The sequence below is a fragment of the Haplochromis burtoni genome, unplaced genomic scaffold (assembly GCF_018398535.1).
Source record: "Haplochromis burtoni strain Fernald_Lab_line unplaced genomic scaffold, NCSU_Asbu1 Contig_124, whole genome shotgun sequence".
NCBI lineage: Eukaryota > Metazoa > Chordata > Actinopteri > Cichliformes > Cichlidae > Haplochromis > Haplochromis burtoni.
The window spans coordinates 1,465,196-1,488,915 of record NW_024582485.1 but is presented as its reverse complement, the minus strand read 5'-3'; the positions used below and the strand labels follow the sequence as shown (position 1 = coordinate 1,488,915).

The window sequence follows — 23,720 nt, the reverse complement described above, 5'->3', positions numbered from 1 at the left end:
TGGAGAAAGTGAACTTGTGAGGTGATCAGTCAAGTAAGGTCACACACACGTGTTTTAATGGCATAAAGAATAGAATGTACAGACATTTCTTCTATTTATTGCCACCAGTTTGCTACTTCAATGGTTAATGGATCAAATCATTAGTAAAGGAGCCTCTGGTGTTACTTATTCTTTCTGCATCATTCTACACAAAGCAAAAAAAAAAAAAGAAAAAGCATGGCAATCCAAGTTTTACAAACCTACTGTTGTCTTTAACTGTCCAACTAACTGTAAACCAAAGTCAGGATAAATTATAGGAGCACATAACAGCACGGTTCAGAAAGCAAAGTGGTAATTGCATGTCCGAGCTTACAGTTTTAGTGCGCAATACTCTCAAGGACTGATAAAGCATGATCCCATTACAGTTTTTTCTCTCCCTCTCACATTCGGTTCTATTAGAGGTAGAGTCACTCGCTGATCACTGATACAGCTGTTTTACGAACGCAAATGCAGGTTTTCTAGCATTTTTCATGACACGAAAATGTCTAGTACAACATTACACTGCCAAACCACAAAATGCAGCACTGATTTCATACACCGTTTAGTTTGACTGCTCTACACAATGGTTTTCATAAGCATATTATCACCTCCTTCTTCAAGACTGAGCGTGGAGAAGTTCTATTTAACAGAACAGAAATATGAACATCTCCTCCACCAAGTAATGAAATAGTGCCAGAAGATCAACAACTATCAGTTGTTACTAGGACACGTATTTTGGCTTATCTGACCGTCTCTACTGACCCTTCATTTGCTAGCAAAAGGCAACTGTTCTGCATGGTGTAGCTTGCCAATGAAATTCATCTTTTTATTCATCAGCTTTTGCGGTCTTTATAAAGTAATCAGCAATATTCAAATTGTATTGTAATAAATATGTATCAGCAACATTAAAAACAAAAGCAACCTATAACATCTAGTGAGTCAAGAGTCAAAATAAAATCTAAAAAGCTGCTCAATATTAGTTTATATCTAAAAAAAAAAACAGATGTCACCTGGAAATTACCCTTCTTTATATATAGTCATACTTGTTACTGTTTCTGCTTGAAAACCGGAGACAAACACACGCACAAATGTTTTCATGTTATGTTCAGAATCCATTAGTTACAGCTTTGGATGCAGTCTGCGTATATTGTTCCACTCTATTATAATTCAACAGACTGCCAGCTTGTCCCTTTTTTGCATATGGTCTCCATATATGCAGAGGATATCATTGTTCCATACGCACTCTATTCACAGCTAATTGAATCATGTAAAGACATACGCACATGCAGGGATCATTACTGCAATGGCATTTCCTTAATGAACAGGAATTTATTCATGAAAAATCAGATCCATGTGGCAAATTTCCTGTCGTGTAGATATAGTGTATCGGCAAGTCTGTGCCTGCCTGTATATGAAAAAGAAAGTTTTCACAGCAATGCAAAAACTAATCACACCCGATGATTCAATACCTTGTAGAACCAAGGAACAAGGAATTATTTTCTGTATGACTTTATCAGTCTCTCACATCATTGTGGAGAAATTTTGACCCACTCTTCTTTACAACTTTGCTTTACGTCATTTAAGTTTTTGGGCATTTGTTCATACACAGCTCTACTAAGGTCCCACAGCAACATTTCCATAGGGTTGAAGTTGTGTTTTCTGTTTCAACCATTCTGATGTAGATTTGCTGGTGTGCTCAGGATAATGGTCCTGTTGTTTTGTTTGGATCATACAACAGGACAAGCCCAAATCATCACCCTTCCACCACCTTGCTTAACAGTTACTATTGAGAATTTGTGCTGGTATGCACTGCCAAACATTAAACATCTTCACTTTGCCTTCTCTGTCCAAAGGATGTTGTTCCAGAAGTCTTGTGGTTCGTTCAGATCACAATTTGAAACCAAAGCCACGTTCTTTTTACAAAGACGAGACTTTTTTCTTGCAACCTCACCAAACATGCTATACTTGCTCAGTCTTTTTCTAATTGTACTGTCTTGAATGTTAACATTTACCATGTTAACTGAGAACTGTGCATTTTGAGATGTAATGCTTGGGGTTTTGGAAGGTCTGATTTTGGGGTGAATTCATTGGCGCAAAGATTGTTGATTTGTGTTGACACAAACCTGAATGAAATGCAAACTGCCAAAACTTAATGAAGCACATTTGATTAACAACACCTTGTTGTTTGTCAAATAAACCTACTACTTTATTTTTCTTGTATTTTTTTTTCTTGGAGAATGTTTTTTAATGGAACAGCCCTTTCTCTGTGTAGTTTGCCACTAGTTCAGACCACAAAGCACAAATGGACATTTTCAATCACCACTCAACTGCAATCTTTTTACTCATAACATCACTGAAAGCATAAGTTTACAGTTTGTGGTCGACAACATAAAACTGCACACATTTTGTTGTGAGCTGCAAAGCTGATTTCATTTACTCTTTGGCTAAACAACAGCTTCCAAAGACCAAAGCAGAATGTAAACAGCACCCTGCTGTGGTTTTATATGTTGCAGTTCAAACTCTTGTGCCAGAGAAATGAGGTGGGAACTTATGAAACCATGACACAAGACCAAAATTGACCTTTGACCGCAGAGACAATTAGCAGTGTGCCACGTCTCACTCGCATTGAAGAAGATTTCTGAAGTCAGTGTCCAGTATCAGAGTGTAAAATCAGAGCTGGGCCCATGCCACTGAACTATCAGTGTGTTTAATTAAAGCCACAGGGGGGAAAAAAGCCTTCAGTCTGTAATCTCTGCCTCTCTAATCTCTTCCCAGCATGACAGCTTTCCAACGTGGATGACTTATTAAATCTCAGCTTGGTGCTCAGCAACAGAACACAATGAGAAATGATGTGGTAAGCACAGTGAGAAGCCTTTCTATATAGTTAAAACCTTTTAATATTCTACCAGTAAGCCCAATATCAGAAGCAGGGTGAGATCGCACTGATGAAAATCTCTTCATCATACAGTTAAATCTTGTGCTTTTTTTAATTATTTCTTTGTCCTTCCAATGTAGCATTTCATTGTTTTCTCCTGTGCTTACTTCATTTCCTAGTTCTTCTACTATTTTTGTTACTAGTGCCAAACTTCCTAGACATAATAAATTCAAATTTCACCCTCTTTCCTTACACTCTGTAAACTTTCGCTGCTCTTTTCCTCTTTAGTCTGTCCCTTTGTGGCATGACGGAAAGATTGTATAACTCTGTCATTTGCAGGACAGACAGTAGACAGATGAAAGCAGATGAATGGGAAAAAGACAATAAAACTCAGATCTGTTCTTTGATTCCGTCAGCTGTGGGATCAGAGGACAGGATAGAAGGAAAGGCGGGGGAGAGGAGATGGTTTACGACTCTCCCTCCATCCGCCTAATTTATTTTTATGTGACTTCAATCTCTGTTCTATCTTCATTGCATATGTCTCTTTAGTTTGATCTTTCTACATAGTTTACATTTCTGACTCATTTCTGCATCATTTTTTTGCATCCTCACAAAAGTTATTTAAATAGAAATGCTGTATTTCCACTGTTTAAAAAAAATAAACTGCATCATAATCCCTGTGACTAGGATTACCTGTAGTAATTTATACAAATTGCATCTGTGATTTTAATCCCATGTAAGCCTGCTACTTTCATAGCCTGTAAATTAAAGAGTCCAACATACAAATGCATCTCTGCGATTTTTGCCAACTATTTCCTCACAAGAGTTATAGAGCCTGTGTTAGCCATTACAAAGTAAGCAGGCATTTTGCATTTTTGGTGCAAATTCAGGAGGGCTTCTGCTGTTACACAGCATGGAAACCCACTGATAGGAGGAACAAAAGGAAAAAAAGCTCAAAACCATTAGAAGAGTTTGAGCAGGCTCATTTGTTTCAATAGTTATGTAGCAGGCTATTAATAATAACGTAGCTGGGGCCTCAGAAGATCCTAAATCGGAGTAAAATGGATACTTTGCTTTCCCTGCATGAATCTGCAGTATACACATAGATGTCATAAGGTAATTTCTAAATTATATGTTTTTATGCACTTGTCTGTATTCTTTCCTCCATATTTCAGTATCTTCAGTCCATGACTTGCTATGGTTTCACATTTGGCATATCACAATTCTCAGTTTTTATTAAATTCTACATCCTTCTTGTGTTTGCCTTTTCATCTCTACATTTCTTCCATTCATTCCTGTATGAATTTCACCCTCTTGATCCCCTCCCTGACAGTCTCTCACCCCTCCCACCATTGACCATATCCACATGTTAATAATAAAGTCTCTTCCAGTTCAACCACATCTATGAGGAAATCCTTTGGCAGGTCATCTATGCCTCTCTGATAAAGAACAGTACAGATGTTTCATTCTCACTTTTCTCTTCCTCCCTCAGTGTTTTCTTTTCTTTTACATGACTTTCATACAGCAGCGTATGCTGGGTCCAAAAATGTGGCCGAGTGGAACCGATGTGGATTGTGCGTTATCCCACCCAAACCACTGCAGCATTTAATGAGCCCGAACCTGATTAAAATCTTGGGAAGATAAATAAAATGAAACTCGACCTGATCAAGCCTGAGGGAATAAGAAATTAGAGCCAGACTTGGACCAAATCCACGTGGTGGTCAGGGCAGGGCACATTTGTTTTGGGCTGGGAAGCAAAGCTTCATCACAAACATTTATCTGATCCTGCTGATATGACCAGGCTTTAAACAGTTAATCTGAAACATTTTAACTTTACACACACTCAATGATGAGCTAGTGCTACCTGGAATTAAATGGAAGGCCTATCTGAATCAAAAATAATTGAAAAAAGCTGACAAAATAATCCAATTTGTTTGTTCATGACTAATCAAAGTTGGAGAGCAGACAAAGCAATTAAAAGCAAAACTAGAAGAGGTAACAGTGTAACAGAAACATATGCAATGCTATGAGAATGGACCACAAAAAAAGTGGACAGCCAGCTTTAAACCTTACACACATGCAACGCCACATATGGTATAGCTGGCAAACATTTTAGGAGAGAAAACGCTTGTTTATACTGAGCAGACAGCACACGGGGAATCTTTAACATTCATTTGTGGAAAAAAAATATCAGACTTTTCAGAAACCACATGCTTCATGTTTATCAGCTAGTTGCTAATGCTGTCTGTCTGCCAAATGGTGATGGGCAGGTTGCATACAAAGGGGTTTTTAGGGATTTTGTGCAGGAAACAGTTTCCTTATGTGGTTGAAAACTATGCTCATGATCAGAATGAGAGTAAACCAAAACGCTAATGATCCAGGCCGCAAAACCACAACTGTGAGCTCAAAGATACTATAAAGTTCCTCAGAGCTGATTGGAACGGTATAGATTATTCTCTCTAAGATAAAGCGATGCAGCTTGCACATTTTCTTTACTGTTTATATGAAAATATTAACCAAGATGTTCTAGCTGCTCAGGTTTAATTCTAAAGATGTAAAGCAAATGCATTCAAGATAATAAAGTTAGATCATGAAAGGACAGGAGTTAAACAACGGCTAAAAATAACTTTCTCTTTCTTATTGGGCTGACTACCTGCCTGCAGGCCATCACCTGGAATCTTCACCCGGAGGCTCTAACAGTCTATATGCAGGTGTGTCTGTGTGTACCTGGAGATAAAGTAGGCTTTGCTAAGACTCCCCCTAAAAATTAAAAAAAAAGACAAAATCTCACACCTAGGAGACAAGCGTCCCCAATCACGCACACACACTCACAGAATCACGTACAGAAAACTGAATCTCAGTCAGCTGAATGAAAGACAACCATTCATTGATAAGACAGTCACATAAACAGACCTTCTGAAGGAAAACAGTTTTCTGAAGAAAAACAAACCAGTCCACGACCGCCCCTCTGTGCTCCACAGATGGGTCTCAGTGTATGTGTGTGTGTGAGGGTGAGAGAAGACATCTAATGAGTTTAAATCTGTGTGTTCATGGGGACAAATATCTCCTGGGGGAATAAAATTATTAAGAGTGAGACAGAGAAAGAGAGAGGAAGTGGAAGTTTATCGACTCCCATCGTCCCTTTAATCTCATACGTAAAAACACACACGTGAACTAAGAGGCTGCCAGTTACATCAGAGAAATACACATATTCTACCTCTCCTTGTTAATGTGTTAACACATCACCGTCATCTAAGAGAAGAGTTCATGTATAGATACACGGAAGACAGATGAAAGGAGTACATAAAGACAGATCTGAGAGCTTCATCATAAAGCATGCTTATGATGTATAGGTTTCATTAACAAAGCAGCAACTTTAATAGCTTGTTTCAGGATTTTCAAAATCCTGATTTACATAATTGACTTTTTCTAGTACAAAATGGAAGATTAACTTCGCAGAAATATATCTCTTCAATTTTTCTGTTAACACAAGCAGATGAATGTATGCAAAATCTGTGAGACTTACATTTGAAAATACAGTACTGTGCAAAAGTTTTTAGCAGGTAAGGGAAAAATGCTGTAAACAAAGAATGCTTTCAGAAATGGAAGTGTTAATTACTTATTTTCATCAATCGAAAAAATTGCAGTGAATGAACAAAAGAGAAATCTAAATCAAATCAATATTTGGTGTGACCATCCTTTGCCTTCAAGACAGTATCAATTCTTTTGGGTGCACAAAATCTCACACCTAGGAGACAAGCGTCCCCAATCACGCACACACACTCACAGAATCACGTACAGAAAACTGAATCTCAGTCAGCTGAATGAAAGACAACCATTCATTGATAAGACAGTCACATAAACAGACCTTCTGAAGGAAAACAACCTATCAGCCCAGTTTTTGAAGGAACTGGGCTGATAGGTTGTTCCAAACATCTTGGAGAACTAACCACAGATCTTCTGTGGATGTAGGCTCATCACATCCTTCTGTCTCTTCATGTAGTCGCACACACACTCAGTGATGCTGAGATCAGAGCATTATGGGGGTCATACCATCACTTCCAGTAGTTTGTGCTCTTCTTTACGCTGAAGATAGTTCTTAATGATTTTGGCTGTATGTTTGGGGTCATTGTCCTTTTACAGAATACATTTGGGGCCAATAAACAATCATTTATATTTCTGAAAGCATTCTTTGTTTACAGTACTTTTTCACACCTGCCTAAAACTTTTGCACAGTCCTGTACCTAATCCAAGAAAAAAGTAAAATTTACCAAGAATCAGTCAGAGATTTAAGTAATAGATTTCAAATTTTCAAGGACAACACATTGAAATTTGATATCCAACCCTAGCATACTGACTTCAATCTGGTTCCTCGTGGTTCCTGGTAACAGAGAATAGGAGTATAGTTGCATTACACCCAAATGATATTTACTTTTCTTCAGTTCATATTCTTGTATCAATGTTGGTAAATGTGTATCTTTACCTCTCCATTACATGTGTGATTACATGCTGAGTCACAAATATCAAACAGAAGGTCGGGTTAGAGTTCTTCATGACTTTATGTGTTACTCTTTTCGATTGGCTGTTGGAAATTTCTGGTGTCTGTATTTAATTTATTTTTGTGAATTTGGTCTAAATCGCTGGTTCTATTTTGTTAATTTATCAACTTCAGAAATTTTGCACAGCCAAATAAGGGGGAAAAACATGCAAGTATAATCTTGTAAAGTGTTTGAACTTATATAGAAACATAGCATACAAACACAGCCAGCAATCTCCATCACAAATATATATCTGCAAAATTGTGATTACACACATTAATACACATATAGGTACACAAACAAATGGCCAAATATACACACCTTCCTCATGCACTCTTTGATACACACCCACATAGATACATGGTGTGAGAAGCCTGGCTGTTTATGGCGGTGGTCCTGTTCTCCACAGTGGGATCAGTGTTTAGCCATGTTTAGAGCTCCATTTGGGGCCAGATAAATCAAGCTGCTGTCTACTAGAGGCCTCCATTAGGGGCCCTGCGAGGCCAGTGTACGGCCTGTCAGTCACGCCGTCAGTCAGTGAGCTGCCCTCTTCCAACGTTTGAACTCATAATTACAGAGAGACTCAGCTTGACTTGGAGCGGCCTGGCTCCCGAGCCCCCCACCACTTCCCAGACAGCCGTGCTTGTTAGCCCAACGCTAATGCTAATACTAATACTAACAAACGGCGGAATTTCACCTCCAGAGGAAATAGAAGAAAATATTTATGGAAACAGAAAAGTCCCCTTTGGCTTTTTTCTTCTTTCAATTCCACAAATTGTTTTAGGGGATTTAGTTTTTATTTCTATGAATGACAGTCCTGAGTTCTCCCTTGAATTTGAGAGGCAGATGAGGTAGCTACAAGGAGGAGCACTGATGCCAGTCAAACCTCTAGTAGCCATAAATTAATCAAACACCAGTTAGAGGGGGAGCGTGTAAAATACAGGGGATGTGATGACTGATGACTTTTTAAGGAGGGACCAGGGAGGGAGGTGGAAGAGAAACACACCTCCAACCAGGACAGAAGACAGAAGCGCTCACAGGGCAGAGCTGGAAATTTCCTGGAGCCACCAAACAAACTGGTGGATTTTGTCCATAGCTGGTTTCTCTTCTATACGAGCCACTCTGACACAAAAATAATCATTCATGGGTCTTACTCTATTCTGAAACTCATCAATCATATTCGGCTAGTTCAAGCACTTGGTGTATTTTGGAATCAAGCCACTGTATTCGGCACATGAAAAAGTTTACACGAACACACATAAAGTAAGACGTGGCTTGCTAGCTCTTAGGAATTCATGAATAAAATATAGGCCCATAAAGGCAGCATGAACAATGGAAATATTATCCTCGGCTGCATAAATGCACAGCCGACCACAGAGTATTCTCACAGGGAGCTCATTCCTCTTATCTCTGACGGCGCGTCGGCGATTGCCGGCCACTGCATGTGGAGACACACACCGCTAACGAGGGGGAAATCCCCCCTCGTTTGCCCAAGATTGATGCAGAAAATTTACCCAGCAGACATTCCTCTGAGCCAAAATGAAAGAGGTGCCTAGTTCACCAGCATTCCTGTTTAGCCGCACATTCCTTTGCCATCCTAACAACAGTGTGAATGCACCCATGGAGCCGCAGCTTCATGGGATAAACCTCCACAAAACATCTTATGTTCTTACTCCAACAAGGTTTTACCTGGTAGGCTTTTGACCTGGTTAAATGACCTGGTAAAAATCATGAACAATATATTACCTTCCTACATCAAGAACACTGAAATGCCTCTGAGCAAACTGTTGCAACTATTGAAATGGAAACCCAAAAGGTGACTCTACATTTAACCAAATGACTGTTAAATACTATTTGTTGCAGAAAAGTTTGAACTGTAAGAACTTTAAAAATACATTTTAGACAAATTAAAAATAGAAACAAGGATACATGCAGATAACGCTGGTTGATTAGAAATGACAAGAAAATGAAAAAGAATTCATAACCCTTAAATCTATAAACAGAAACTATGATTCAAAATCGAATAAAAGAAATAAAACAAATAAATAAAAGAACAGATAAAAACACCAAATTAATAGCAAAATTAAGGCTTATCTAATGTCCTTGTCAAGCCTTCTAATAAAAATGAAGATATGATGTATCCTCACAAAATTCATCCAGTTACAGAATTCAAACTGCTGAGTTGGCCCTGGCATCAGCAGCATGACTCTTAATACTGACATGAATTATTAATTTGATGCATTCATCACTCTTCCGACCAGCCCGTCGATAGCCTCCATTATGGCGGGTGTGTATACATTACAGAGTGTATAGTGTGTCAGAAACTTCCCGCATACAGGCCGCTGGATGGCGGGAAGAGAGGAAGACACAGAAAGGGAGAGAGAGAGAGAGAGAGAGAGAGAGAGAGAGAGAGAGAAGGGAAAAAGTGTGATGGACAGGATTGACACCAGAACGCATTAGCTTGAGGAGGCAGAGTCAAAATTTCAGCGGTATAAACAGCTAAAAAGAGAAAGAAAGTGTGAGCCAATGGCTTTTTGAGAGGAGATTTAAACGCCTGGAAGTCTTAAGAGTTATAAGGTTACATGTCAAAGTCAAAAAACAACAATGTCCAGTAATACAATGTGATATCATCACATTACTGTAAATTGAAAGAAATGATGAATTTAAATTACATTAATTCACTAAATTTGATAAGTGACAAGTTATTTTGAGTTACACCAATACTTTTCTATCAAAGCCTTGGTGAAAGTAAAAGTACGGCTCCAGCATGGCAACAAGTCAATGCACGACAAACCATTGATTACAGTGATCATTTAAGTCAAGTTGCTGTTATTGTCACGGATTTTCAAAATGAGTAAATTAGTGACTAAAAACGAAGTATCTGTGTACACAGAGTTATTTAATTTTACATGAGCTCACCGTATTAAAAAAAAACAGAAAGAAAAAACCCCTGCAGATTAATGATTACCAATTAATTAATCAAAGGTCCTCTCTAAAGTTTTACTCACCAGCTGTGGTTTTAACATGGATATACATGTTAAAACCACAGCTGTAATCGCCTCAAGACACTTTATATTTTAAGGTAAAGACAAATAATAATACAAAGAAAACCCCAACAATCAGATGAGCCCCTTTGAACAAGCACTTGGCAAAAGTGGGAAGGAAAAACTCTGTTTTAACAGGAAGTAACCTCTGGCAGAACCAGGCTCAGAAAAGGACAGCGATTAACCACAATTTCACAACAGTTATTTGAAATTTAAATTAAAAAATGTTTAGTTCTGCGTGATATGTCATGATGTTATCAGGCTGCCTGGCAACCACTAAAATGACCTGCTTTTCGCTTTATGCAGCTATGACAGTTTATGAAATCAATTTTATGATTATAATGTCATGACAATAATATTCAATATACATCCACAAAAATGAATTATATAGGACACATTATAATGTCTTCATGTTGCCCAGTAACGAGCTAGAAACGGGCTAATGTGGCTCACTTTTTGCATTTATGCAACTACAACATTTTATTAAAGCATCAAATCATTTTAATTTCACAACCAACAGCACAGAGAGCCCAAACAATACTGCAGTATAGGCATGTGCTAATTAGCCAAATTTACTACAAAACCGCTCTGAGCATGTGGAATGAGCATGAAGTCATATCAGTACAGAAAGGTATGTGAACACATGCAGCAGTATATTTATTTATGATTATTATTTATTTTGATTACCTTAAAATGATCAGACACTACTCCCCAAATCACTTATCCAGCTGAGGGGTGCCATGAATGGTATTTTAAAGCATGTGAAGAGCAGTGTGGGGTTCATGACATGCATGCCATTTCAGTAACCTACCCTTTCAATAGCCCAGATTTTTTAATGTTATAAAAAAAATTAGATAAATGTTCTGAAATTACCCGCTGATGATTTTAAAAAAATCTCTTTCAGCATGTCTAAAAACGCTGCTGTTGATGTATGAGCACAATAAGTACTGCTGAATAAATGGTTAAGGTGGTAGACATTCAGCAGACCCACACATTAACATTTAAGGCAGACATGTTTAGATCAGGCTCTCTGATTGCTTATCCTGGCAAGAGTCAAGACAACCCAAGGTGAACACTATTTATTTGGGTTAAAATGGCAATTAGAACTTCAACAAGCTCATTAATTTCCGCTCATTAAGCTCCAACAAACTCTCAGAGCTCTGGAAGTTAATTTGCATTAAATTAAGGTATTGTTAGTGCACGCTGTTGGACAGAGAAAGCGGCTCTGATCACACAAAGCCAAACAGTAATGTACTGAAAGCTTTAACAGCTAATGAAGAGATGATGTCACCTAGCCCTGCTATGTTAACGAGAGGCTAATGGAAGGTGGAAGTAATGACCGCCAAGTCAAGAATTAGAATAAACAATAGGGGCAAGCAACCATCACTTTGTCTAACAAACACATACGTGCAATATCACGGTGACACTAGTACTGCTCCACCCTCCAATACCTCACAGTTAAACAAAGAGAGAGACAAAAGCTGAACAGCTGCTTTGTTTTAAAATCGACTTTATACGGACCTCAGCTGCACATGCCAGTGTGTCTCTACAGTTTAAACGACATTCACTTACACTGAGCCTTCTCCTGCCCAAAAATGAATAATCTCAACTGAATGGCCAACACGTTCTCATTTCAGGGTGACAAATACTTCAGTTCTGTCAGCCGCTGGTGTCACATTGACACAAATATCTATATATCTATAAATATAAGAGTCTTTCATTTCCTGATTAGATCTTAACACTAAGCCAACATGTTGAAAAATAACACTCAACCACTGCAAAGAAATCACCTGTTGAGAAATCCATGTACCCTACATCGCCCAGGCCTGGTCTATTAGAAAATAAAGCAAAAAGACACCTTTCGCATACCTGACCAACGTAACCATCTTTGATAAAACTTAAGTATCATATAATCTTACTCATATCTAATACTAACTCTACCCCTGAAACCAATCTGAACCCCCAGACACCCTTTAAAGGTGCCAAAATGTGAGCACTGGCCAAAATGTTCTCACCTTCCACAAGTATCCTCATGAGAGCTAATAGTCCAACTGGTCCTCACAAATATACACACAGCACACACAGAGACACACTGTGATGATGTGTTAGTGTAGATTTATAGTGTGAGGGCTACATTTTGGAGATTTATAGACTTCCTCTGTTTAGGTGATTAGCTGTGTGCTCACACCCAGTTGGACACACACACACACACACTTTAGACAGGGCACTGGGCTGATACTTTTGTTCCCAAGTACATATGCTCCCTTTCGTTCTTGTGTGAGTGTGCTTTCAAGATGACACAAAACAGCATAAAAACATAGGGAAACACATGCTAAACCGTACTGAAATCTCAGTAAGTACCCAGCCCTAAAGTTTCTTGTACCCACCCCTCCTGGAAGTTTCTAAGGTACCATGAGGTCATATAAGATGTCTTGCTTTGTGCTTGTTCCACATGCCTGAGGGTCTCTTCTCAGAGTTGTCCCAAACAGATGCTGAACTACGTCAGATGGCTTCTTTGAATAATAGCTTCTCCCTCTTTAATATTGGCGTATGGAGTTACATCAGACAGTGCGGGTATCTAAGACTCCAAGCAAAAAAGCAAACCTCAATGCATGTGTCTGACCTGGCTGTAAGTGGCATCCATTAGCGTGTCAAGGTTCTGCAGGGGTGCTGGGGTTTTGTCCTTGAACCGAGTCAGCAGGCGGCGCTGGATGGCTCGGAACTGGACTGCTCGCTCCGACAGCAGGTCCTGATATTTCTGAGCACTGACACGCAGCTAAGAGACAAAGTGACAAATATTTAACAGACAAATTGTGGTTTAACTTAATAAAATTAAATAAAGGTGACAGATGACAGAACTGATAATAACTAAATTGACTGCTATTTAAGTCATTTCTTTTTTAATCCCTGAACCTTGACAATGAAGGATTTACACCTATGGTTGGCTTCGGTGTGTGTTAGTACCTGGAAGTGCTTGTCTACAGACAGGAAGTACTCCTCCAGTGGGAGAGGTCCACTGAAACTTTTCTTGAAATCCTTGATTCCCAATTTGGAGAAATGCTGGTCAAACCTGTGGACCAGCTCCTTCACAACCAACCACATGTCTTCAAAACTGTCGCTCTGAATACGGTAACGTTCTGACAAACACACACATAAAATATATCAAATATTTATGCATATATGGAAAATATAATTGATGATACATGCTAACGAAAGATGGTTAGAGATCTTAAATAGTTAAAACTATCTAAACCACTGAGCCTTGTGTAATGTGTAAATGTGTATGCAACTAAGAACATATATTTAAACACCTGGTACTAAAGTTTGTTAAGAATGAAACACCAAACGAATATAAGTAGTGACACAGTGACAAGTGATACTTATAAAAAGATCTCTAAGAACCAGAAATGGATTAAGGGGATATACAGTTTTAGAATCACAGGTGCTACTTTAGCTCAGTGGATGAGCAGAAAACCACATGTTGCACGGCCAAAGAGTGGCGGTCTGGGTTCGAATCCTATCCCGGCCCTTTGCTGCATATCTTCTTTATCTTTCTCACCCTACTTTCCTCTGTGTCTATCTTCACTGCTTCACTATCCAAAAGAGGAAAAAACAAACAAACAAAAAACCTGAAAATAACAATAAAAAAGTTTTTGAATTATCTTAATATGAATGTCTCATATTAACTCCTGAAAGCTGTCAGTGAATACAATTCAGATCTTACAACTTATTAGTACACAGACCAAAGAGGTTTGTAAAAGTCCATAGAAGTGATGCAAGAAGTCAGACTTAAAGTGGTGTATGTAAAAATTAAAAGCTCAGTATCAGGTATATAGAGCCTATCTCAGCTGACACTCAGCTAGAGGCGGGGTACACCTTGGGCAGGTTACCTACAACATTCTTGCCGTAAGATTATAATACAGTGGTCCCTCATTTATCGCGGGAGTTACGTTCTAAAAATAACCCGCGATAGGTGAAATCTCTGAAGTAGCCAGCTTTAATTTGTACAATTATTATAGCTGTCTTACAGCTGTAAAACCCCCTCACTACACACTTTATACACTTTTCTCAGACAGGCATGAAAATTTCTCTCATGTTTAAAAACTACCAAAGTTGAAAACCTTCGGCCAAAAAATAAGTCCAGTGTTATAGAATGACACCAAAGATCAAACCCTGTTTTCAGGTCCAGAACATGGGAATAGAGCAGCTGCGAGAGAATTTAACATTAATGAATCAATAGAGGAAGCAAGAAGAATGAGTTGAGTAAAGTTTGAGTTGAGTAAAGTTTGACTTATCTGACTGTTTTGTTTCCCTTAATCCCGTGCGCCTTATGGTCTGAAAAATACGGTAACTTCTACCTTCCTTTAGCCTGTCCAGAAGTTCAACCTTTTGTGCGATGGTTAGCATCGTCCTCTGCCTTTTGGGTGCTACCGCAGGTGCCTTTGGCGGTGCAAAACGTTTCATCGACATTGTTGTGTTTGTTGGGGAGAAAACTTACAAACATACAGTACAGCACTTCAGAGTCACACTGCTAGTGATCGAAGATTTATGTAAATTCGACAAGCTGAATGCATTCTGTACTGTACATGAGAAAGGCACGAGACTGACTGACAATGATCTACAGCCAATCAGGATGCAGAACACAATGCGCTGTAAAAAAAAAGAAGAAGAAGAAGAAAAAAAAAGCATGCACAAAAAAATCCGCAAAACTGCGAACCCACGAAAGGTGAACCGCATTATAGCGAGGGACCACTGTACTTACCAAACTACCTATTCTCTTTTAATCCAACAGGTATCAACGAAAGGTCCTCAAAGACTCCAAGAAATACAAAAGGGCAGGATTTTCTATCATAAGTAATTGAAAGCTATCAAAAGAAATTAGCAGGTGAAGACAGGCTATGAGAAAGACATCTGGTAAAAAAAAAATAGACACCTGGAACAGGACTGTATTAGAAACAGATAATTCGCAAGACTTGTTTTAGTCCCACAATTAAACAGCTTTAATGGAGCCAAAAGATGAATCTTATTAAAATCCCGTTCATTATCCAGTGCTGTTAGACTTACGGGAGGTCTTGGAGGCTAGCACAGTAACCTTGGCTCCTGACAGAAGCTGGAAAGCCAAACTATTCCCATCCTTATCTTCTGATTTTGCTGAAAACTCTGCAGAGAGACAGAAAGACAAAAAACTATGAGATGAGACAGATAGGACAGACTATCGTGATATAGGACGCCAACAAAGGAGAACGAGATACAGTCGCATGTGCAAACACAAAATAAGCTTACACAAATCTCTATTCACACAAAAAGCACACACTCAGTATGAACACTATGTGTGTGTGTTTAGACGTCAGAGCTGCTGACTGTGGCCGATTGTTAGATAACTGGGAAGCAGAACAGACGTTCCCAGAGCTCAGACCTACACACACACGGAATCACAAATAAACACGCATAAACAGACTCGTATAAATACACAACCACACACCGATACATAACCGTTGATTATTCATATAAATGTATACACATTCGCACAGCTACACATCTCTCATTGCCTTCACTAGCTTTCCATTCATGCTTAAATCATCTGGTTTTGTGTAAAACACTTAGGTAGCCACGTCATTGATTATTGGCTATTACGAATCATTAACTGTAAGATGTAGTCAATTCAGAAGAACTAAACAGACACACACACGGTAAAGTGTGCATGAAAAAAATTGTTTAATCACTGACATTTTACTGATTTGTGCTTTATATAGTATTCGTTCCCTATTTATAAGTTATACCTAGAGCTAAGCTTTTGGTGTGGGTTTACGTTTTAACGTGTGCACAAGCCAACCAGTTGCAATAAGTGGACAACCCACTTTAAACAAATGCACATTAATACTGCATACCGATCTCCACAGACAATGACTTAAACAGAACAGTGCACTTTGGTTTCTGGAAATCTGTGATTCAAAGAACAGAACCTTAATTGTTTGGGAAACAGAGCGCCACCAGCACATCATTGTCAAGTGTTTTCATACAGAGTGAGTGTGCTATTACCTCGGAAGATGGAGCTGAGGTCAACTGGTGGCTGGTTGGTGTCCACAGTTATCTTAAACTTGGTGGCTTTGGGTGGAGGACAAGCGACACACACCAATGATGGAGGAAGATTGAACCTGGACTGGAGGACCTTGGGAACTCCTGCAAATAAGAACCATCACTATAGTCAGAAAAGATTCTTAAAAAGGTAGAGTATTTATTACTATTATTATTATTAATAAAGTAATTCTGCATTGCTCATCTTAAAATCTTAAATCGAGTTTCCCTCCTCCTGTTGCTCCTTTCCAGAAATAAAACCTTAACGTTAGAGACTAGTCCTTCAATTTATACCCCCCCCCACACACACACACACACACACCGCAGTGACTCAAACGAGGCCTCGATATCGCAGTTAACATTTGTTCACACAGTCAACATTTGTTCACACAGTCAACAGTTCAGGTATTCCTATTGCATGAGCATCTGAGAGCTAGGAGAACGAGAGACTCGACATCAACGCCAAGTGTGGAGGTGAGTTTGTCAAAGATCAGAAAGGGAAGTTTTGAAAAAGATGGTGGGGACTGACTGACAAGAAAAAAGAAAAAGGAAGTGAGGAGGCGAGTTAAGGCCAACTACAACTATGTTCAGAGTGTATGGAGTGCTGAGCTTGGCAGAAATGTACACTTAGCTAGAATAACAGTGCGAGGGAAAGGAGCGATGGAGGAAAACAGTTGTTAGGAAGAGATGGAGCGAAGTAACCAGAGGAGAGGAGGTGAGCTAATGACAGGAGAGTTGAGCAGAAAAACAAGTGGAAATAAACCAACATGTGAGAGAGAGAGGGACTGAAAGGAAAATAATATGAGAAGGGACGGTTTAATTAGGGAAAGTTCCAGGTTATTACAGATAGTAATAATTACCCACAACTACTGTGCACCTTTTCCTCCCAGACAAGCAATTATTATGTGATTATGTGAATAATTCAATTTGGTTTGAATGTATGCACTGAGGCCTAGAGAGAAAAAGCGAAGAGGCAAAGCCAAGGAAAACAGTAGAAAACAGGGGAAAAGGAAGATGGAGAGAGAGAGAAAAAGTTCAAAGTTTTAAAGAGCAAGACGGACTGAGGCCTGCTTTCTTCTTTCCTCACTCAGCTAAATTCTCAATGACCCTTCGTTCTGGATGGCTGGATAGTTAAACAACACATCACTTCCAACAAACACAACAAAGAGGGTTAGATATACATGTTGTCAAAGTGAATATGCTGCAGATTTACTAAATATAAAAATCAATCTAAACGCAAACTATTCTCAGCGCTGTTAAGTAATGTTACCGGTCATGATACGCCGATCCATTTTTCACTTTTTTTATCATCCAGCTGACTGTTCAGTTCCTGCCTTTGAACATGATCGCCTTAACACAGAAAATATCCAATTCGGATCTCCAAGAAAATACAATTTCACGTTTTGACTCTATAAAAAAAACAATTTGATCTTTTTTTATGTGCTTTTGCATTCAAGCTCATTTAATAAACATCACAAATTTTTTAAATATATAACAGATGACCAATGTGTTTTAAAGTAACATTGATGATAATCAGGGCAGACATGATGTGCGCTGTGATGGATTGGCTGACTCAGGCAAGTTTCAAGTGTTTCCAAGTTGAATTTCACAACATACTGAAATGAATGAAAGCACTGGCTGCCCGAAAGGAAGGAAGGAAAAACATTAAAAAATCAAAAACACCAAGGTATCAAGTAAAGGTCGTTATAGCTTTGGAAAATGATCCCTACTAAGGTAAAGTTTATAGGATATATAGTGAATGGTGAATGCAGCCACTTAAATCCTTTTATTATGTGTTCTGATGGTATTTTTTTTACCCTCATGGTCCTTCCCTACTAAGGTAATAATAAGGGATGTTTTATGTTTAAAACACAATTCAAACACTGTTTGCTTAGTCAGGCTGGTTTTGTTGATCTTACCATTTAAACAAGAAACTCTAAAGAAATGCTAAGATGGAATTGGAAAGCAAGAGGAGGAAATATAAACACATAATAAAAGTTACAAGTAGGGAAAAATGACAAAGAAAGGACAAAGAGATGGAAACAAATTAGAGGAAAATAATGCTGACAAAGTAACAAAGAGAAAAAAAGAGAAAGGACGGTGAGACAGGCAGGGAAGAATGAATTGGACTAATAGGAGGTGGCATAGGTGTGTGCACACTTATCGCCAACTTCATACAGTGTTATGAAGCTGTGTTTGCCCCCTTCTTGAATCCTTTTTGCATATTTGTCACACTTACATGTTTTAATCAAAAAATTTAAATACTAGACAAAGATACGTTGACTAAAAACAAAGTGAGTTTTTTTAAATTATGATTTTATTTATTAAAAGAAACAAGCTACCCAAACATACGTCACCCTGTGAGAAAAAGTGATTGCCCCCTAAACTTAATAACTGGTTGTGCCAACCTTGGCAGCAAGAACTGCAATTGGCAACAAAGACTGCAATCAAGCATTTGTGATAACTGGCAATAAGTCTTTCGCAGCGCTAGAGAGGAATTTTGGCCCACTCTTCTTTGCAGAATTGTTTTAACTTAGCCACACTGGAGAGTTTCTGAGCATGAATGGTCTGTTTAAGGTCATGCCAAACCATCTCAATTGAATTTAAGTCTGGACTTTGACTAGGCCACTCCAAAATCTTTGTTTTGTATTTTTGAATCATTCAGAGGTAGAATTGCTGGTGTATGTGGGATTATTGTCTTGGTGCATGTCCCAAGTGCTCTTAAGCTTCAGGGTATGAACTGATGGCTGCACATTCTCCTTCTAGTAGAGAGGAGAAGTCCTGGCACCATCAATTACAACAAGTCGTCCAGGTCCTAAAGTAGCAAAGCAGCCCCAGACCATAGTATTATCATGTTGGCATGATGTTCCACAGAAGTTTTTCCCTAAAGTCTTCGGGATCATCAAGATCATTTTTGTAAGATAAGCCTTTGTGTTCTTTTTCGTCAGCAGTCTTTTTTGCCTTGGAGCACTCCCATTTTTGCCCAGTCCCTTTCTTATCGTTGCGTCATTAAGACTGACCTTAACTGATCCAAGAGAGGCCTGCAGTTCTTTAGATTTTATTCTGGGTTTTTTGTTATCTACTGGATGAGACGTCAATGCACTGTAATTTTTCGGCCAGCCATTCCTGGGAAGGTTCACCACTGTTCCAACTTCTCTGACCCTGATTCATTGCAGTCCCAAAGCCAATCTATCTACATAATGCCACAATCTAAAGACAGATGTCTTTAGACCTCAGGAAGGTTTCTCTCCTTAATAAATAAATTCATTTATTCATTCTCCACCAGAGTACATCCTGGAGAGATCGCCAGACCACCATTCACACTGACATCTATGGCCAATTTTAAATTATGAATCAAGCTAACCCCACTAAATGCACGTCTTTGGACTGTAGGAGAAATGCTGGAGTTCCCACACAGGCACCATGTGGCCCAGGTTATTTTTGTCTAAAATTTAAACTCGGTTGATTATCACAAAAAAAATCTGGAAAACAAACAAACGAGAAACGAGGAAAATACTTCTGGTCACCTCCAGTCCAGAGTTTTATGCATGGAGACACAGTTAGTGTGTCTGTGCTTGTGTCTGTGTTGCTGTATTCATTACTACAATTGAACAAGGCCAAAATGTATTTAAAAAAAAAAAATCCCCATACATAACCTGTTTCTCTTGAGGCTGTCTCAAAAAACAAATAAATCCCCATAGACTCAAGGTAAAGTGTCCAGATGAACAGGATTAAAAGGCATGTCTATAGTCTGGTACAAATGAACAGTTTCTCTTAGTTCTTAACAATTGTATTAAACTCATCCAAGTAGATTCTGCCACAGGCAGCTGTAGAAAGGTGTAGCTGCTAGACCTCACTGACCTGGACCTCTCAACATTATACGTGATGTTGGTGCACTTTGGAGTAATATATTCACATACATGAGTTCTACACAGTCCTAATTATTTATTTTTACTGCATATTATTTATATTTGTTTATATTATTTATTTTTTTCATTTTATTGTATTTGTTTTTTTACAATAACCTCAGGGATGACTAAAAACAATTATCAAAGAAATGCATACATGACCTTTAACTAACATTGAGATCAGTGATTTTGACTGTTTTATTTCAAAAATGACTTGGAATATGAAACATACTTTTTCATAATCAAGATTTTAGACTATTTAGATGAGGTTAAACTGCATAAAGTGATTAAAAAAGTGAAAAAGCAAAGAAAGGAAGGACCTGATAAGATGATAACAACTCCGATGTTAAAGAGTTACAAGAGGCAAGCATTGTTGTGTGGTCTCAGACACACAACAATGTTCATCTATGAATGCTTTCTAAATGCAGGCTCTGAACATACATGATACATGTTTTTGTAGATGCATATCATAACTATTTTAAAATAACTCAAATAGAGAATATCTCTGCTAAAGTTGCACTCTGAGACACGCAAAGTAAATGTTTAATATTGTAGTTTATTTTTTTCTCTGTTTTAGTCAGTTTGTATGTTGAGAAGGACGTCAGAAGAAAGAAAAACAGCAAATTGTTCAAATTGTTGTTGTTTGAGGAAATGCTTCAATTCAGAAACTGGAACTGAGGCCTGCAGTAAGACTAAAGCCAAAGAATAAGTGGCTAAACACAATTTCTCAGCTACAGTAAACTGAGGTTTCCCTGTTTTTCTTACAGATTCTTTAATCCATCCACTGCCTCTCCTGAGTCTTCTGTAAGCTGTTGATGTTTTGGGGATGTATAAATTGAAAAAAAGTGTAGGTGCATTTGAATCTACAAATCACACATTGTGACCTCTAACCCCTTAATTTCCTTTCTGATAGCTCCTAGCAAAAACAGGTGGGGTTGGGAAGTGAGATAGAGGAAATAAAGCCATAAAGTCATTTCTATTATCAAATGTTAAATACTTAAAGTCACAATGTACTGTAATTGAATGGAAGTGTACTTCCATCGCACTGTAATATGAGAAGACTGATTCCAACAGATGTATCTTTGCGGCACAGTATGTCAGAGACAGAGGGGGGAGAAGGAAGGGGAAAGGAGAGAGAGAGAGACCACAGAGTTTATTTAAGAAGGAGACCACTGTACAGTATCAGGTTCTTACTACAGCAGTGGTGATGTCACTTGTGTGTTTGTGTCTATATGCATTCAGAGATGTGTTTGCATGTCAATCGACTCTGCATTTCATGCACATATCCTCTTGCCTTACTTGTGTGTGGACCCAAGCAAAACAATAAAAGTTAAAAAAAATAATAATCACCGCACAGTCTGGTCTTCAATAAATCATGTGCACATGCTACAACTAACCTGCACTACACGTTGGCATTAAATATCCAGGTGAGGTCCTACGCCTCTCTTATAGTGTATTAGTAATCTGGCATTTATGCTCTGCATAAATCTATACACTGTTATTTAACAAGGCGTGATGGTTTAAACAATCCTAAAACTTTTGTTTCCCAAAGCTACGGTCCAGTTTGTACTGAATACAACAATTATCTAGGGCTACCCATGACTCGGGACAGGAGATCCAGTGGATCAACCCTGATGGTAGGGCTGCTGTTTTGTAGTTCATCATATTCAAAGGTGTTTTGTGTAGAATTCTAGCTAGCATACTAGAGTTTCACTTATGTCCTACATATTTTAAATCAACTGACAACAAGTTCTCACGGGCCTGTCAGAGGGACTCCCATAACCCTACACCAATATTTCCTCTCATAACCAACAGGTAAACTAAATTCTTTAATTAATTAGATTTTTTTCCCTAATTACTAGATTAAATAGTGCTCCTGAAAAAACATGCATCACTGCCCGAGAATCACTAGTCTAGTGAATAAATATCCTCAAAAAATGGCCATACAAACATGTGTGTGTGTACTGCTGCAGAGCCACTACAGATCATAGGGGTCCAGTTCTGTATCAAAGCACACAAACTCACAAACACAAACAATCTTAAATAAATGCCAGTTGACAACTAGGAGCACTACTGCTGGAGTGCATGTGTGCGCCGCAAGTCAACACACTTTATGCTTGTATGTGTGAGACAGATGATATTTCTGTGTAAACTCAACACAGTTTAAAAGAATAAATGGATGTAAAGGGATATTTACATTTTCTATAAAGCGGGAGAATGTGTGTGTGTATAAGTGTGTTTGTGTATTTGAATTAGAGTATGTGTGTGTATAGACTCTTGCCAAGTATATCACATAACAGGAACATAAACAGTAGGCAGCAGGCTCTTCCTGTATATACAGCTCTGAATGTATGTGTGTGTGTGTTTGGAAAGTATATGGCGTAGTTTTGATAATCTTTACGTTTCAGTAAGTGTAGAAGTGTACATGAATATACAAGGGTGTGATCTCAGTAGAACATATATATTTAAATTTATTTATGTGTATATCTAGAGTACATGTTTTAATAATAGACTGTGTTTCTACTTGCTCTAGTCTACGAAGCTCTACGAATAAAGCACTTACCTTTAGGGTTAAGCTCTGCAGAAATGAAAAGGAAAGAGTTAAATGTTATAATATGAAAGGTGAAGGAATGAAAAAACAGAAAAAATTAAGTGTTATCAGTTCTCCCATCTAGTTTTATTTGGTCGGACCAGTAACAAAGAACTGGAAGAACTGGCAAGGGAATTCCCTGAGAAAACCTCCATCTTCCTTCATATGGAAATAGACATACCTAAAAAAATTCCTCTCAAGTGTTTGGTTTGCCTTCCCACACAACTGGAAAGTACAGCTGGAGGAAAAGGCTGCCATCTGACTCAGCCATACCGATCGTGAATATGATAAGATGTCCAAATCGAAAATTAAATAGTCTATCGTCATGAGGTTTGTGTGGAAATCGGGCTGACGGGATCAACAGAAAGAGACGTCTCTTCTTATAACCTGATCAGTATTAACTCATTTAGAAGAAGAAAACTGTGGAAGGCCTAAGTAGAACCAGAAGGAGCATTCAATTATGATGCAGCGAAACAGTTTTGGTTGATAGTTTTAACCTTCAAATGAAAATATATGAAGGATTTGTGTGTGTGTGTGTGTGTGTGTGTGTGTGTGTGTGTGTGTGTGTGTGTGTGTGTGTGTTCCTTGTGGTGATAAAAAAAAATACTTTGGTTTGTGTCTGTCTGTTTATGTGAAGGAAGTCAGCAACAAAAATATTTGTGATAAGACAGC

The 23,720-nt window shown here is 38.4% G+C and overlaps 1 protein-coding gene across 3 annotated transcripts in view; it reads right to left on the bottom strand.

Annotated features, from left to right (window-relative positions):
- Window positions 1–23,720, bottom strand: part of bbs9 (Bardet-Biedl syndrome 9) — a 174,094-nt gene that overhangs the window by 100,082 nt on the left and 50,292 nt on the right. For 2 of the 3 annotated variants that reach the window (XM_005929500.3, XM_005929499.3), the window contains exons 15-19: window positions 23,022–23,036; window positions 16,515–16,655; window positions 15,540–15,635; window positions 13,440–13,612; window positions 13,099–13,251 (exon numbers count right to left, since the gene is read on the bottom strand). In XM_005929500.3, coding sequence (XP_005929562.1) covers window positions 13,099–13,251; window positions 13,440–13,612; window positions 15,540–15,635; window positions 16,515–16,655; window positions 23,022–23,036 — 578 coding nt within the window. The remainder of the gene's footprint in view (window positions 1–13,098; window positions 13,252–13,439; window positions 13,613–15,539; window positions 15,636–16,514; window positions 16,656–23,021; window positions 23,037–23,720) is intronic. The other variant, XM_042223965.1, reaches the window with a different exon arrangement.